This window comes from Biomphalaria glabrata, chromosome 6 (genome assembly GCF_947242115.1).
Source record: "Biomphalaria glabrata chromosome 6, xgBioGlab47.1, whole genome shotgun sequence".
Classification (NCBI taxonomy): domain Eukaryota; kingdom Metazoa; phylum Mollusca; class Gastropoda; family Planorbidae; genus Biomphalaria; species Biomphalaria glabrata.
Window position 1 is genome coordinate 45,808,764 of NC_074716.1, and position 18,937 is coordinate 45,827,700.

An 18,937-nucleotide genomic window follows, 5' to 3' on the forward strand; every position below is an offset into this window, starting at 1 on the left:
AGCCATGTAATTATGTATGATAGACCAAGACAAATTTGTGTGATAGAAATATTTTTACCAGTTGTTTTTGCTTAGCTAATAGCTTTCTCAATGCGATATGATCCTATCACTTGTCTGGACCAGTTGTAAAAAGGGGAGGGAAGAAGGGGGTATCTTAGTAAATGTTTACAGGATTGCGTTTTTTAAATGCATAATAAATTTTCACTCGTGGCTCAAGATTCCTCAAGGGGACTAATTTAACTTATACTACACATCTGTCAAGTAAGATTTCTTTCCCTTGTTCAAGATACCAAACAAAATAATTACCAATAGTTAATAAACTATTTGGTTAATTTATTTATTTTTTATTCTTGTGTTGTCGGGTTAAAGAAATAATTGTGCCAAATTTCAGCTTGATCCAAGATTGGGTGTGAGAGAAATAAGGTGCTCAAACTTTTTACCGTACGATAAACAGACAGTGAAATGATATAAGCTTTGTAAAAAAATAATGGTCATTTTTTTTTATTTAATATTAATTACTTTCTATTTTACACAATATACAAAGCTCATTAGTAGAATGAATTATAGAAGCCCACTAATTTTTAGCTGCCCCCGAAAGGGGAATAGACGCTGTTAGTTTTGTGTGGTCTGTCCATCCGTCCCATTTACATTTCAGAAACTAGAAGAGAAAATGAAAACCGGACATCATGATATTTAAGATCATTCAAAGTTCCTGTTGAAACGGTTAGTTTTTTCTTTTCCGAAAAGTGAACCATTTAATTTAAAAATTATCTATGCAAGCAGAATTTTCAAAAAAATAGACCACTTTTAAATGAAAAACCCCAAAGGCAGACCCTGAATGCGATGGATTGACGATGTGGAAGCAGATCTGAAGCAGCTTGGGGTGGAGACGAAAGGCCCAGGAGAGATCTGCATGGAAGGATGTGTTAAAGCAGGCCAGAGCCCTCCATGGGCTGTAGCGCCACTGGGATGGATGGATTAAATGAAAAACTTCAGGGAGGTAAGTTTTTTAAAAAGGTCAAAGACTTCATTCATAGATTCGCTCATTGGTACCAAAATTTGCATCTAAGGTTACAATGGAAAAAGTATCAATGTATTATAAAATATATTTTCCATTTATTGACTCATGGAATGAAATACTGATTGAAATGTTGTTTTTTAAAAAGAATTTTGATACGAACTTCGCTTTAGTTGTAAGCTTAAAAAAAACTAACTTTTATAGCACGCAGTTTTGACATATATTTATTATAAAATTGACAGTCTAAATAAGACTAAATACAGCCCAGATCTAGATATATGTATAATATTATAAATGTATTAATAATTTGAACAAAATTTTAATTATTAAGGCAATAGTGAATATCACATGCTTTCTTGCCTGCAAACTATAATTAAGTCTTGTTTAATCTTGGAAATTGCCAAATTTGTGAGTCGTAAATTCGTCACCGTTAATTGTAAGTATTTATTCATCAAAGTGTGTTTGGAAAAACTTTGCTTGCATGTAGCCACACTTACCACAATAGTAATAAAAAAGAAATTTTAAAATATGCAGATCAAGATAGCAGTATTCAGGGATTTACATACATCGACTGCCCTATAGATTGCAAGGTCTAAAAGGATAACTTTTTTTTTACTTGATTCAGTGAAGCTGACTAACGAGAAGAAGTCTGGTTTTGATTGAAAATAAATGAATTCTTAACTTTTTCATCAAAAACAATTGTCACGTCTAAAAACACTACTTGTATTTTCATTTTTTCTTATTTTAATATATCTATGAACATGACTATTGTTACAATCTGCATGTTAAACTAACAAACAGCATTCCATCAATGTTATTAATAATTTCTGATTATGGTTACTTGGCACATTTCAGACCATGTTGTGTTCGCAGTATTAACTGTTGATAAAAAATCTTCAAACATTAAAAATTGAAACAAAAACTTTAACTATTCAAGCAATCATGATCAAACATCATGATTAGTAATTGTCAATGTCTTTCTACAAGCTTAAGTTGAATGTGCTTTTGTATGAAAATTCTGAAAACAAGCAATTCAGGGTGAAAAAGTAAAAGTAGGTCTAGACTTTTAGGTCCAATACTTTGATTGATTTAGAGGCGCGGTGGCTGAGCAGTAAGATCTTGGCTTCCGAACCAGGGTCCTAGGTTCAAATACTGGTGAAGACTGGGATTTTTAACTTTTGACAGTTTGGGAAAAGTGAAGGGGCTTAGTCATTGTGCTGGCCACATGACATCCTCATTTATCATGGGCAACAGAAACAGATTACCTTTACATCACAAGGTCTGAAAGAGGAACTTTACTTACTTTACTTTGGTTGATTCAGAATCTGAATTTAATGAAGAATAAGTTTTAGTGACCAGAGAGTGACAGCTTAAATAATGAGGAAAAATCTTGTATCTTATAGATCTATAGCTAGATTAATAGCAGACCTGCCTACCAAAAAAAGTCCAAATGCTTAACACTTACGGTCAAAATGCGTATTTTGGCACCAGAATGCGTAACACTTACGTGATCCTCTATTTTGTCATATATATATATATATATATATATATATATATATATATATATATATATATATATATATATATATATATATATATATATATATATATATATATATATATATAATATTAGATGTCATGATTAGATCTACAATCTAAATCTAGATCAATAGAGATGATATCTAGACTAGATCTGGATTTATGTCTATATAATGAATATAATCTACTCTATGTCTCTAGATCTGGGCTCAAAAGTGTTACCGGTGCCGTGGATCCGCTAGATCCAAACTTTCGTAGGCCTACCTTCATACTTGATCTATTCTATACTAAGACTAAGAATCTAGTCTAGATCTAGACCAGATGGTAGTAGATGTTATCGATCTAGATCTAGTCAATCTAAATTCTAAATCATACTAGATCTAGAATAATCTAGATCTATAACTAGTTTGTAGGGTAATGTAGAGAATCATAACGTAATGATTAGCTAGACTCGAGCTAGATCTATTCCTGTATAACAAGTTATCTAGATTCTAGATCTAGAATCCAGATCTAGACTAGATATCTACAGTGTCACTCAATGTGTTTTGAATCGATAGCTCTTCAATTTTTTTTTTTCTATACAAATGAATACGAGAATCAGGAATGCACCAACATAATTAATTTCTACTCATGAACTTACAAAAAAAAAAAAAAAAAAAGTCACGTTGGTGTATCAGCTAACTGACGGTACCAACCTGGTACCAGCCCGCCACTCCCTCACTCTCTCGTTCTTCATTTCTAGACATCTAATTGCTATTAAGTACCAATCAACGTATAGATCTGGGCACATTGTGTTCACCCCACCTTTTCTGTTTCGCCCCTCTCCCCACAGGTGGGCTTAGCGTGACCTCCGTGACCGCTTGTAAGCTAGTCTAGAGAGGAGAAAAAAAAAAGCATACGAAATGCGTAACGCGACGGGTTAAATGCGTATTTGCGTACTGGCGGTCATTTTTGGGAGATTTTGCGTAACGAATACGCATTTTGCGTAACGGTAGGCAGGTCTGCAATAGTATGAGCAGGGAAGGAGTGCTCATCAAACAGCTGTTTAACAAGATCTAAGTGTTATGAAGGTTAAAAAAAGTGTTATGAGCATTTACATTTCTGCATCATCAGGTGTATGTGTAATGGTATAAGCCCACAATGACTCACCCACATATAGAACCCATCCTCAAGTGATAACTGTTATAAAGTGTGTGTGTGAATCTATGGTGACTGTGGGTAAAGGTTAGCAATTGGATGTGAATGATGCAAGATGAACGGCATTGTTGTCAGTAATCTTAAGACAACTCCAGAATGCCAGACTGAAAGGATGTTATTGTAGTGAAATAGATTTTTTTCAGAATACCATTTCATATTATTATTGATTTCATTTCATCCCAAGTTACGTGTATATATTAGAATAAAAGTTCTATTTAGTTGTTTTGTTTTACAAAAGAAGTTATTCAAGTTTTTTTTTCAAGTTTTACAAGTTCAGATATAATACACCTACAGCGGTTTAGTTGTCTACCAGCAGCTTGGTGCTACAAGTCAACAACTGTCAATAACAATGACCCAACGCAGACGTTTTCCAGAGATTTTCCTAGGAAGATCATCTATTTATATCTATGTTGTGTGCACTCCAGAAATAAAAAGCAAAATGTCTTACAAAGATAATTCATATAAGATGGTGAAAAGCAATAAGTGGCACTTATTTGCAAGTAGTATCTCTATATGAAACAAGGCTCATCCTGCAAGGTGGATTGGAAAATCATCAAAAGCATCTGGTGAAAGGTCTTCACATAAAATTACATTTTTTTTATTAACTTTTGCATATTAATGTTTTTCTCTTTCATGTTCTAAATCTAAAACCCAGGTTAATAAGATCCAAAACTTGAAATTCTTGAAGGGTAAAAACTGGATAATTTTCTTATTCCAGGCTTCAAAAAAAATTTAAAGAACAACTAATGCTAGGTAATGTTAGCAAAATTAAGAAAAATATTCATACAGCTATGTCTTTTTTTTTTAAAGTACCAGGTACAAGGTTTTAAGGCTATTGTCTCATTGATTATATTTCAATTTTTTTTTTCTTGTACTATACTGTCACTCATTCAACATTTAACAAGAAAATAGAAGAAAACATTTTGAACAAGATACTCAAAAGTTCTCAACTTTAAACCAACCAGAAGTTGTTGAAAGATTTTTCTTGCCATTTTATTTGTTTTCACCCAATTTCTCGCCATCTGATTTGTTTTCACCCAATGTAAATAAAGATAATTATTTCTTATTCCAAAAAACTCTGAAAAGGTGTCAGCAGCAGTTGAAACTCTGAACAAGCCAAGCAACCAGTTTTCCTCTTTGTACAACATTTAACAAACATTAAGTTACCCTCAATTGATGGTATGATTTTGCCAGATTTATCAGTTGCACTAAGAGAGCACATTATTGGTTTGTAATAAACCAACTCATGTCCAAAAAGACAAAAAGTCCAGATTTACTTTTGTTTCATATATTATTGCTTAAGTAGTGCTCTTTGGTTTTTCAAAAAATTAGTGTTTGATTCACTAAAAACTAATTGAATCCTTTTATTTCTTACGTTTACATGAAAGCCATTTTATAGCGCTCGAGACGGAGCATTGCTAATAGTAAACCAAAGACCTGGACCATGCCCCCCCAATATCGACACTGTCATCATGGCCTCACACAACATAAAACAGCGCTATGGAACCCCTGTAATAATGCAGTGGGTACAGAGTCACAGGTGTGACTGGCAACACTATTGCAGACTCCTTGGCCCACCAGGGAGGGCAAATTCCACCAACTGAACAAGGCTGTATGTTTTCATCATGCCCTAGCTATAATTCGAAAAACAGAAATGGAAAAGTGGTTTGAGTGCTGGGACAAATCCCAAAAAGCCCGTGGAGTCTGGGAGCGCATGAGGCGCCCTGACTGCACTTTACCGTGGTGGAGGCTGTCCAGGCCTGAGCAAGCATTATAGAAAAGTGCAGGACAGGCCACTGTCCTGTTGGCTCATATTTCTCACGGCTATGGCCAAATTTCAATTCACAGTGCACCCATTGCGGGGAAGAAGAGAAAACCGTGCCTCATATTTCTGTTTGACTGCCCTAGACTTGCTGATCTCCGCCTCGACAAGTCTAGGAAACCAAAAATTCTCGACCTGTATGGTGACATATACGCACTACGCACTACAGCAGGGTTTCTGTCCAGGGCTTTTGCAAGAGAGGATTTAAGCCTCTCAAGCCTTCACTCAAATGGAGTTTGATGATGAAGATGATGAATAGTAAACCAAGTCATAAATTACCATTCTAATTTGTTTATATAAGAAATTTCAATGCAGAAAGACAATAGAAATTATTGTTTAAGCTTTTAACTTGCACTAGTGTCAAAATAATACTTATCATTAACACTAGGACTGCAACAAACGAAGAAAGGTAGTCACCATTATGTAAACAAGTCTCAAACACCAAAAGAAAAATATGAATAGGTGTAAGTCTCCAAAATAAAATTTAAGAGATTGTTGTAGAATCAAGCACCACAATTTCTAAATGTGATCGGCAATAGATTTCTCAGAAGTGAGATAAGGTGCCAACATTCAATATACAAAATAGACCATAAATGGATATTTTTATTGCACCTATCAACGTGTTGGAATAAGGTTTGTAAAGCTGAATTATGCTTGGAATAAGGTTTGTAAAGCTGAATTATGCTTGCAAATTTTTTTTATCTTGAAAAGGTTTATTCAAATATTTGACACTAAAATTGGTAATGAAAGTATAGTATTTTTTTTTATTTCACAAGTTTTCTACATTTGACACATTGTGTAAATATGTGCTTGTTAAACAATATAAGCAACTAAGTAGCCAGCCCACCAGTCTTAGACATTGCTTTCCAACCATCATAGAAACAACCTAATTGAATTTTTCTTTAAAATTCCAGAACTGATATATTTTTTTTTATTATTTACAACTGAGTGATAATATTATTTAAAATATACAGAAGTCTCAGATTACCTGGCCTAACAAAATTATAAATTAGGCTTCTATAAAATCTCAAAAGTATTTTTTGTTAAATTTCTACAGGCCACAGATGACGAAAAAAAAAAAAAGAAGAAAGTTCTTTTAATTTCTAACTTTATTGACGACACTTATGAACTAGGATTAAATTACAAAGACTTTGAAAAAAAAAAAAGACTTAACTTTAAACAAGTTTTAATACAAAAAAATGTTGGGCAGTTTTATTTAAATCAAATTTATTGGTAAAAGCATACAAGACACTATTTTAAAAAAAACGAGTCATTTTTTTTTTTTTAAAAAAAAGGACAAATATTGTGTGTTGAAACAGCTATTACAATTAATGACTTGACAACAGATCGCATGCAGAACAAAAAAAAAACAATGATGCAGAGCTCTAATGACCACTATTAAAGAGCAGTTAATTTTTCCCAACAGTGAAGCACAAAAACTTTTTAAATGAGATGACATAAATGAGCTAGATATGAAAGTCATGAACACAGTTTATTGCTGTAAATCATTAGCAATTAACCAAGTACTGTCCCCGTCCCTTGATATTGTTATTTACAAACAAAGACTACATTTCCAAATGTCTAATAACTTTTAATATTAATATACTTTAATTAATGATACACTTATAGAGCTATAATATAAAACACAGAAGTTGTTTTTCTAAAAGGATATAAGATACATTTTTGCTATGATTATTTTCAAATGTTATCTATACGCAATATCATCTCCCCCAAGTGAGTGATAAAAATGAACATTACATTCTTTGGGCACAAACGAAATATTTCATGTAAACAGATTTAAAACACTAACATTAAAACAACAGGATAAGAATACTTAAAATTTAAAATCTGCGCATTCTTTTGATATCACTGAGCTCCTCTCTGGCAGCTTCTCTGCGTCTCTCTAACATCATACGCTCGTTTAAGCTTGCAGCAGACTGGAACATGTTTGGACTACCTCCCCCAGGCATGCCTCCCTGGGGCCCACCCCCCATTTGCCTAGCCAAAGCTGCTGCAGTTGATCCCAAAGTTCCTTGGGGGCCACCTAAAGCTGACTGGGATCCTCCAAAACCCACGGGGCCTCCCAGACCACCTGGTGGTGCCCCAAGAACACCTCTTTGGCTCTGATAGTTATCAGACCCTCCTTGACCTTGATCAAATCGAGAACGCCTCTGTCAAAATCAAATTGTATAAAACACATCATTGTTGGTTTATAAAAGTCACATGATGGGTAAGTTATGATATAATCCAGTTAGAAATTCAGATCATCACAGGAACATGTCATCAACATCATTGTAGAAGGTAAGACGTATCAGCAAGCAAATGGGAGAAGAAAAGAAAAGCTTAAATCAGTTTAAAGTTCCTTAAAGAACCTTACAATGTACCTACTACAATCACAGCTGAAACTAAAACAATCAATTTTGAACAATAATTTTTAATTTGGAACAATCATTTACAATTGTAAACATTTTTTTGACAACAATTTATGACATGTAATATGTTGTGAGGCATATGACTACTATTTGTTTCTCCCGCCACAAAGCAGCTTATGTCAAAGTCAAAGAAGTAAGCAAGAAGCTAACAGATTATCATCGCAAATATCATTGACATATAGTAAAAAAAAATCTCCCTTTGAATATGGTAAATAAGACAAAGTAATAAAGTCTTCAAACAATTTCTTTTATCCGTTGAAACAAAACCTGTTACCTTTATGTATGATTAGATCAGAAGAACAGAACCAACTAAAAAGTTCAGGTAACTGTTTGTGAGCATGTGATCTAATTAAACACACAATTCATGATTCATTATTATAGCTCTGTATAGTTTGTCTTCCATGCTGCTTCAGCATTCTCAGTGCACCTATGTCCAAACACAATGTGGCTATGTGGGGAAGGAGACATCTGCTCAACATCTTAGCTCAAATCTCAAACTTTCCAATTGTAAATCATGATTCAAACATGAACCCCCTTCAATTAATTAGCAAAATGAATTATGCCACACATCCGACATAATTAGAAAATTAGTTAAAGGAAAGAGGTTTCTTCAATGTCTGTTTGACGGTGCATACTAATACAACTAAATATTTAAGAAAATTTTACACTATGGCAATGTCTTTGTACAGCATCCCCCTATATCAAACTGAAAAGAAAAGCCTGGTTCTAAACATTCAGCTAATGTAAAATAGAAATAATAATTCAGAGCATTGAAATTTTAATGATTGTTTTGTTTTTCCTAGTGTTCTGTTTAATGCTTTTATTTTACATGCTTGTATAAATGAAATATTATATATCTGTAAATGGCAGATTTATATTCATGAAAAAGTACTAGATCTATCTATGTGATTTAAAAAAAACAACATAATTCTGAAGTAATCTATTTTAAACAGCTTGAACTAGATAACCAAGTGGAACCAAAAAAAAAATTTCTCCTTCATGAAGAGGATGACTGTTTGTAAAGGGATTATTCTTCTCTAAGAACTAATAAATGATATATTTTTTTTTTAAATGGAACATTTTTGCCTTGCCCTAATCCCCCCCCCCCTTTTTCAAGTCCTGAAGCGGAAAAAATCCTACTTAAGTGAATGTATAAATCTACTCAGAGTATAAAATTCTAATGGTAGGACTATGGATCTAGACTAAGGATTTTATTAATTATTTAACTCTAATGCATTAGATGTGGGAATACATGCTGACGTGTGTTCAATACACAGAATGTCTAGTCATCCAGACCAAATTTAATTTTAGAAGAAAACATTTAGAAAAAATCTAAGTCAAACCAGAGTTTTCCCAGTGTGGACAATCAACTAGCAAGTCTTTTCAGAAAGATATATACACAACTGTAAAATTTATAGGAAAATAATAATAGAACCATTTTTGACATCCGCTTTTTTTCACCCTCTGAAGAATTTGCCAATCGAAAAGAGGAATTGTTCAAATAGTTCTGTCATCCAAGAATAAGTTATCCTTTGTAGATTACTTTCGCACAATCATTAATAAGGTAACAAAAGTGATTAAATGCTTAAATGTTATGCATTTAATGAGATTAATGAAAATGATAATGAATGAACAAAAACAATACTATAAGCTTTTTGAATAACATGTTGAAGCTTACATGTAAAAGGAGAGACGGCGGTTACAGTGTTGTAGCTTTTTTTTTTACTATTTATTTGCAGTTCTAATTAGATATTAAATAGACAGGGTAGAGTTTCAGACAAATTTCATTTTTAAAGTGCTCCAATACTTTAAAACATTTATTTTTTTACTGTTCTAAATGCTTGCTTGTTTTATATACACAAAGTAAATACCAGGGTATATATACATATTTATATATATCTAATATATATAATTAATTGTAAGGTGTATGTATGTAAGGGTGTATGTCCCAAATAAAATCAAAACAATCTTGTCAGAATAAAAATCAAAACAAGCTTGTTAAAACGCATAAATGTTCCTTAGATCATGGCCGTAGTGTATGTTTAATATCCCTCCCACAACCAGAGAGCCCTAAAAATTGAAAAAATACATAATTGTATCTCAATTAAAGAACGAAACTTTTGAACAAATTGGGTAAACCCTTTTTCACAGTATTTTATATTAGGCATGAATATGCTGGTTTAACTGGGACAACAATTTTCACACTTTACTTTTATTTTCACTGGAAGAACACACACACAATTTGAAGGGAACATTCTCCATGTTGTACATAGATCAAAATCCAGTAATACCCGAATTAAGGCTTGCAGGCCGCAGGTTACATCCTAGCTGACACCCAAATGAAAGGAAGGATTAACACTTTTATAAACACTTGTAGTTGTAGACATCCGGTATATAAATATAATCGGCCATAGTTTGCTCAGAAATACCACTTGAAATATCATAGGTTATCACAACAAGATAGTTTACATCATAGCAAACATGGAGTAGTGGATTTTGCCAAAATTCATTCAACAATAAATTATTAGCGAAATGGTTTAACAATCATACCGCAGAATTACAAACGCATGGTACATAGTACATAGTATCATATGCCTCATAACACATTTATTGTCAAATTTATGAATTTCTATTGTTTGAGATTCAGCTGAATAATAAAAAAAAACAAAAAAAACTCAAGATCAATTTGATACACTTTAAATTATTCAATAAGTTAAGGGTTAATTCAGTTTTTTTTTAATAATGCTTCGTTCATGTTAAATCACTTAACATGAAATCTAAGAAGACAACACTTATTAATTAATAACTTTTTGTTTCCCCTTTGAAAGTCAAAGAAAAACAAGTTAAATGTGATGTTAAAAACAGACACTTTTGCCATTTTTCTAAACTAGAATTGTACTGTATTACTATAAGGCAAAATAATGAGATTAAATTGAACTTAATAAAGATATAGATTTTCAAAAATGAATGGGATGATTTTATAGCATTATGTCAAAGTTAAGCAAAAAGAAAAGTGGCTTGTTGGTTCTTAAACTCATCAAAATTTATTGAAAGTCTTTTCCATATGTTAAAATAAAAAACAGTACAGGTCCCTAGTCCTATTACAAAATTGCCTATGATGATTGCGGTACAGTACAGTGCTGATAATTATGAATAAATTTCCACTGGCGTGAAGCCCGAGCGAGAAGAAATAGCAACTATTAATAGTCCATTTATCAAACATCTCAACTCAGGTAGTTTAAAATGCTCAAAACTGTTTCTTACAACACTAAACTGTAATAGACAGTATATTTCTTAATATCCTCACGCTAAAGCTTATTTAGTTGTTTATACGCTGCCCTCATCAGTATATTTATCCTGATGATGAACTTAACAGAACATTTATTTTCTTCACACTCAGTCTATTTTTCCCATAGAGAAATTCGAGATTTATAGTTTGTAGATATATGATTCATAATAGAAGACTTTTATAAACATTTCACTTCTGCAATGAAACATGAACTAACCAAGAACAATATTAAACATATCTCAAAGAATTGCGCAAGTTTAAAAAAAAAAAAGGCTGATCAAGGATAAGATGGATAGACAATATTAAGAATAATGTAGAGAAAGACTTTCAGCTTGCAGTCCAGAATAGGATGGAAAACACTAGAGACGGAAGATATTGAAGCAAATATTTGGAAAATTAAGTACTCCACATCCACTTAAATTTAACTTTCATTTTCATTGAATTTCTTACTATTACATCATTTTCACTGTTTAAAATCTGATGTTTTTTTTAACCAGATATAAATACACTTTTTCGCATATATAAGATATAGATATCCCATAAATGTTTCAGATTTCGTACTTCTTATTTACTTCCTGAGATAAAAAGAAGAACTTTTCATATTGGGAGTGTCAGAAACTCTGGAAATCGAGTAGGCCATGTTCAAGACCTTGTACAAAATTTAAATATTTGGAATGTGATACAAAACGTATATACAGACATAACATTGAATAATGATTTTGCTTACAGAGACTAAGGTCACAAAGCCACTAATTAAAATTCAAAAAGAATAGATGAACACTGTGTAGGTGATGTCATTGAAATTAAGCGCATCAACACTTATCTTTTTCGCATCATGTACGGACATTATCAAAGAGGGGGAACATAATAACAATTTTAATCCGATTTTATGAAACTATAATAATCCATCTTCATGTGACTAGGGGAGAAATCTTGGGACATTTATCAGACCTTGTGACTTCTCTGACCCTCAAAATGGAAATTACACTGACTGACTAAAAGTGGATAGGGAGTTGAGAAATGTCAATTACAGAGGATTAAAATTTTATTTCTACATCCAAATTTTTTGATGCAATGATTACAGTAAACATTTCTGAATGAACAGTAGATTATTTTATGAATTTAAATTATTATAATTACTATTTTATTTTTTATTTATCCTGTCTACATGTTTCTATACAATGCTCAGCGCACTCTAGTCTAATCATTTTAATGGATATATTGGCTGGGACTTAGAAGAGATACCAGTAGGTACTCAAACACACTCCAAGTTAAGTCTTTAAAAAAAAACTAACCAGGATTAGAATTCAAGCCCTGTCAGATAGCCTAGCATTAAATGCCACTTTGTCACATGTCAAAAACAAAATTTTGCTTAAATTAATTTTTCTTCAAAAGTGTTAAAATAGCAGAAAGTTAATTTGAAACAAATGTAACTAAAGGGACAACCAAGCTAAGAATGAAGAACTTAAGGACTCAATAAGGAAAATATAACAAAGTATATGTTAGCCAACAATTTTTCTAACAAAGAAATTCTTTTTACTGATCTGTTTTATATAAATTAAAATTACAAAGAGTTGATATTTTATATATTATTTTTTAAGTATGCTTAAAATATGCATTTAGATTGAATCCTGACTCTTCCAATTAACTATATTATAGTCAATTTAGGACAAACCTACATTTTATCATTAGGACTAGACAATAAAATGATCCTAGATTTAGCCAAAGTAAATATTGATATAATTTTCTTGCAGATTATTAATATCTTATTCTAAAATCTAGATCTAGATTAATTCACATAAGCACTTTACAACTAAATGTATTAAAGATATCCATCAGTAATGAATATAAGTAAATCTGTAGATATACATCTATATTTCATTAGAAATTTTATCCTTTTCCTAGTAACCGTGGTGTAAAAAAAAAACTTAAGAAAAACATTATTTCAACATCATAATCAAAGGCCATCGAATGAATTAATAATTAGCACAAGTTTAAACTAAATGGAACTGTGTATGCTCCCACCAAGTAAATCAGGTAAAAAAAAATATTTTGCATGCTTTATTTTCATTTACGTATAATAATGAAATTAAGAAAAATGGTAGGTGGAATTTGTACTCTTCGAAAAATGTCCTTATTGTTGAACAGTTGATATGTTTGAACATAATTTTCCTGTTGCATTTTAGTTCCGCAATGTAAATATTTCAATAGTATTAGGAATGATACTTAGAATTTTCTAAATACAAAATATCAGTTGTGACAAGTTGAAATGTATCAGCGCACCTTGCCCGCGATAGGCCTCCAAATAATTTTCATCAGTAAGATTATTTTTACTCCAATAAAAAAGCATAAGTAATATTCAACATTTAATTCTTAACTGTCTATGGTTAATGGTTTACAATTTAAAGAATAAAATATTGAATAATACTTATGCAAATCAATCTGACTACTTCTCAGAGATGAAAACATTAACAAATTTAGAAATTAACACAATGGCAAATACTTTAAAAAACCTTTTTCCATTTTTTTAAAAGTTCTTTACTCAGCAAGGCGATACAAATATTATGTCAAATTATTAAAATCCTTAGTGCCTATGTAAACAAGCTCTAGGATTAGAGCAGCCTAGTTTTTTTTTATTTTAACTGAACAGCATCACTGTTTCTAAAATATTCTTGGTTTCTCTCCCTTGTTCCAAGCACCACTGGTTGTAAGTATTTGATTTTTTGTTTGTAGACTTTTGATCATAAATATCATGTTACAAGTACTCAAATGGCATAAAGTTGTGACTGATAAAATGAAAATATGTATGAATTAAAGTAAAAAAAAATAAATAAATTACAAACTGTGAAAGATAAGAAATATATGTAGTGTGTGTTTTGCTCCTGTATGGCCCACAAAACCAGTAAGATAGTGCTTTGGAGTGCAAATAGAAATGTACTTACCATATTAGAATTGTCAGATGAGGCTGATGGGTTATTAGCACCAGGAGCATTACCAGGCTGGTTGCCTATGTTTCCAAACCCACTAGTGCCCATCAAAGGTTTAGGACTGGACTGTTGAATTAGAACAAAATTTTCATTAGTGTATCCCCATAAGGAATATTTACAAATTATCTTATCAATATGATTATGGATACTGAGATATAGAATAGCATGAAGAAAAAAGTGATAAATTACTTTAGAACTCTGTGCAGAAGCAGCCATGGATTGCCCCCCACGTTCCAAGGCACCCGGTCCTGAGGGTGGAACAGGCGGGGGTTGAAGGGGTGGAGCACCAGAGCCCCTCATGTCCCGCCCCCTGCCACCATCACCTCTCATACCAGCCTAAGCACATTAAAAAAAAATTAAATGAACGAAAAAAACAAAAACAAAAAAAAGTCAATGCAATTAACAAGATTTTTAGACTTCAAAATGTTAAAATCAAAAACAGGGAAACTTATTATTATTATGGCAATTCAACTTTAAATGCATTAACTTTAGAAATTAAAATGCCAAAGCAATATCAAACAATGCAATAAAAACTTCAAACGTTTAAAGAATTTAAAAGTTAATTATACTTTATAGGTGATTCAAAATAAGTAATGAAACTAACCTCTCCCCTTTGGTTATCGTCCCACATAAATCCAGACTGGCCTGGTCCCATGCGATCCCCAATTCTATCTGACATCCTGTCGCCCATGCGGTCTGGCATTCTGTCTGACATTCTGTCACCATAACGGTCAGCCATCTGATTAAAAAAAATGTCAACAAACTTTTAAAAAAAAACAAAGTTATTCAAGAACATCAATAGAACAAGTTTAGCACCAATTAATATAAATATTATGCTTAGAATTTTTGTTTGTTTATCATTAACATAATATTAATTTCAACCTTAAGTACAGAACCATTCTATAGCATGATTGTGTTTGTGGGGAAATAAGTCTAAATTTTCAATATTAAAATATTTATAAAGTTTATTTTTAAGCCATTATACTAATTTCTTACCATTTTAGTTGTAGTATTGAAACAATAGATATAATGCTAGAAAAATTGTAATAAACATACCAATATATCATCTCTTCCTCTAGAATCGAGGGGACCTCTACCTCTGGCTAGTTCTTGCTGTCTCATGCTTAGCATCATATCTGTTCGCCGACGCTCTTCTTGCTGTGCTCTCTCTCTGTCATCTTGCTGGCGCCTTCAAAAATATTTTCCAATGTTAAATCACTTTACCAAAGAAGTTGCTAACATTTCTAATTGTTTTGTCGAAAAGATATACAACTAAATAAAAACTAAAACTCTCTAAATTACCTTAATTCCATTTCCTGTTGCCTCCTCATTCTATCCTGTTTTCTTAATTCTTCAAGCCGCCTTAATTCTTCTTGTTGTCTTAGAAGATCTAAATTTTTATTTAATTAAAGAAAATGTTGAACAAATTTGTCTTCAATTTGTTTTTATATACTGACATTTTTATATTATTATTTAAAAATTGTTAGTAATCAAAAAAGTTTAACCTTCAAATGCAAATTTTTACCTTGACGAATCTGTTCTGCTTGATATTCATATAATGCATTTTGCATTTCATCTTCCAGCTTAAGCCTTGCTTCTTCAGTGTCCTTTTTTATTTGTTCAATGCGCTGTTTTTCCAGATCTTCAAGAGCTTTCCATCGCATTCCAAATTCATACTCAAAGGTGCCTGGGGGAGCAAACCTAGGCTCTTTTTCTCTCTCCCTAACAAACAATTTTGAAGTGCAATTAAAAAAAAAAAATTTCAAAGTAAAATTTTTAGATTAAAAAAATAAGACATGTCTACCCCCAAGACAAAGAATGTGGTTGAAAATGTGGACTTTTGGGCACCAATGTGGAACATAAACAAGTTTATGGTGGTATACATATTGCACGCATTAAGTAAATCTCCAATTATTACTTAAATAACGACGCTAGTTTGTTTCTTTTACATTCAATGTAAATAATATAATTAAAACTAAGAAAACCTGTAGTTTAAAGTATAATTTTATGCCCTATGCTTGAAATCAATAGTTTAATCTAAATCTATATTATGAATTCAATTGCTTTAACTAAACTATATATATATATAGATCTAATGATTTAAAAAAATGCATACATATTGAGTCTAATAGTCATAGATCTCTAGATCTAAGATCTATATTACAGAAATAGATCTAGACTTACTAAATCAGTTCAATGATTCTAGCTCTAGAATATCTAGAAATTATAGAATCATTTATTGATCTAATGACAAATCTTTTAGTACTCTTATGCTACTATGACAACTAGATCTAGATCTCCTTGATTGTCTAGGATACTAGATATAATACTAGTCTGTAGATCTAGGTCTAGATCAAAATTCTAGATCTATATCTATAGATCTAATAATTATAGTATACTAGACGGGTATGACCAGCGGCTCTTAGTTTGTGTATCACTGATCTAGCAACATGTTCCCATACATAGCTAATATGAAATACTGTGAAAACTGTTTTACCCAATTAGTTAAAAGTTATGTTCTTCAAAATGATAAATTAATGTATTTTTTTTAATTCTTAGGGCCTTCTTGTTGTGGGAAGAGACATTTAACATACACTACGGTCAGGGGTGCCACCCATGAGACCAAGTAAACCCTGAAACCAGAATTTCCAAATTTTACAAACCCTGAAATCATAAACCCCAAACTTTACCAACCCTGAAACGTACAGCATATACAATTTAAGCACCAAAATTTTACGAAAGAAGAACAGTATTCAATTACTACCTAGATCTGTATCATAATATGCCCCCCCATGTTTTAAATATGTAATTAGTAAGCCTATCATTATAATAAATAGAGTTTGTGTGTATTTATTGATAAAGCTTGTAATACAAGTTAAGAGGATTTAGTACAATTTTATATTAACAATGTTTGTAAACCCCCCCCCCCCCAACACACAGTTATTTTAAATGATGTTTCTCTCTTAACATTTTTTCCCTCATTATTCATTTGAAGCAGCCTACTTTAATCAACATTGATAAAACTGATTCCATCAATGTACACGCATGGACCTGTAAATCTATTGCAACTTGATAAAATTGATTTTGAAATTTAGTACAGATCTACTCCAAAATGAACATTAAGATTTAGTTTCTAATATTTAAATGTAGACCAAGATGGCTAGAATGTGCTGGACTGCCTATACATAATTATAATTTATTTGTATAAAAAAAAACTATAAATCTATTGACCAATCGATCTATTTTTTCTAGCCTTCAGGCGAATGCAAACTTACTAATTTAATTCTTCAATCATTGATTCTAGTTCTGATCTAAAAACGATATAAATATCCTAAATCTAGATCCTACTTCTATAATACTCTAGACATAGGCTAAGGCTCTATGTCTATATGGAACCTATACAAATTTTAAAATATAAAACACGGGAAAAAAAATAATTTTCTCACTCGTGAATTTTTTTTTTTTTCTATTTCTAGATCTAGGACTAGCCGCTAGGTACGCGAGTAGATCTAGACTATTCTAGACTATATCTATACTAAATACAAGACTTTACAGTCTAGATCAGATCTAGATTGATCATAGAAATAGATCTAGACTCTAAATCGAGCCGATTCGAGGCGCGTTCCGTAGATCTAGAAATTCTCTATAGATCTAGAATGTTTACACTTTTTTGTCACTTAAAAAAAAAAAATACTGTACCGGTAAATAAAGCTTAGTGCGCATGCAAAGTGAAAGTCTCGCGAATAGCGAGATATGAGACTGGTCGATTTTGTTTAAAAGTGGCGGCTCGTGCGATCGGAACTAACAAACTAAAATTAACGTGGGAAAATGACCAGAAATTTCAAAAAAATCTAAATCAACTAAAACCCTGGATTTTTACAAAATTGTAGAAGGCAAACCCGGAGGGAGGGAAAATCGGACCCATCAAAACCCGGATTTCCGGGTTATTCCGGAAAAGTGGCACCCCTGACTACGGTGTCTCCGCCATGATGTAAGGAACATTTATGCCAAATTTCATCAATATTGGTCAAATGGTTCCGATTTCTATTCAGGATATACATAAGCCTTACTTTCTGCTTTATATATTACATTTAATTTCTTAGAAACAGGTTAGATCCACTAGATCTAATCTATATAGATCTAGATTGATTGCACAGATAGATCTACATTGTCAGCAAAAAAATATTTCAATGAAGCATTAGGCTTATTAGATTCTACAACTAATCTAGTTCTAGATAAACTATCTTCTTCGTAAATGTAGACACAACAGGTCTGGGAGGACATGAAATGTAAACAATAAACACAGACCTATTTGTATTCTATTTTGCATTAAGGCGGAAAACAGATTTTCCATTGAAAATGCATTTTTGGGAATCAGAATTCATTATCCCCTTAAATAGACCATCTGTTGCGTTTTTGTTTGTTTTGATAGATAGATCTATGTTTGTGGAAGCTTTGTTAGCAAAATTTTGTTGAAATTCGTTTTTGTAAAGATTTTATGGTTTTGTGAATTCCATGAAGTATTCAAAATGCGAAGCACAGGATTTACTTTTGGATTTATGTGATCCCGTTTGAAAAGGTAAGAAGCATATAAATTTTTATATTCATATATAAAAAAGACATTCTTACCATACAAAAATGGCTATTATACAA

At 31.9% G+C, this 18,937-nt stretch overlaps 1 protein-coding gene across 3 annotated transcripts in view; it reads right to left on the bottom strand.

Moving 5' to 3' along the window:
- LOC106077773 (uncharacterized) overlaps positions 1 to 18,937 on the bottom strand; it is a 48,777-nt gene that overhangs the window by 24,363 nt on the left and 5,477 nt on the right. For 2 of the 3 annotated variants that reach the window (XM_056034051.1, XM_056034052.1), the window contains exons 4-9: positions 15,810 to 16,006; positions 15,587 to 15,674; positions 15,341 to 15,473; positions 14,889 to 15,023; positions 14,474 to 14,620; positions 14,240 to 14,350 (exon numbers count right to left, since the gene is read on the bottom strand). In XM_056034051.1, coding sequence (XP_055890026.1) covers positions 14,240 to 14,350; positions 14,474 to 14,620; positions 14,889 to 15,023; positions 15,341 to 15,473; positions 15,587 to 15,674; positions 15,810 to 16,006 — 811 coding nt within the window. The remainder of the gene's footprint in view (positions 1 to 14,239; positions 14,351 to 14,473; positions 14,621 to 14,888; positions 15,024 to 15,340; positions 15,474 to 15,586; positions 15,675 to 15,809; positions 16,007 to 18,937) is intronic. The other variant, XM_056034053.1, reaches the window with a different exon arrangement.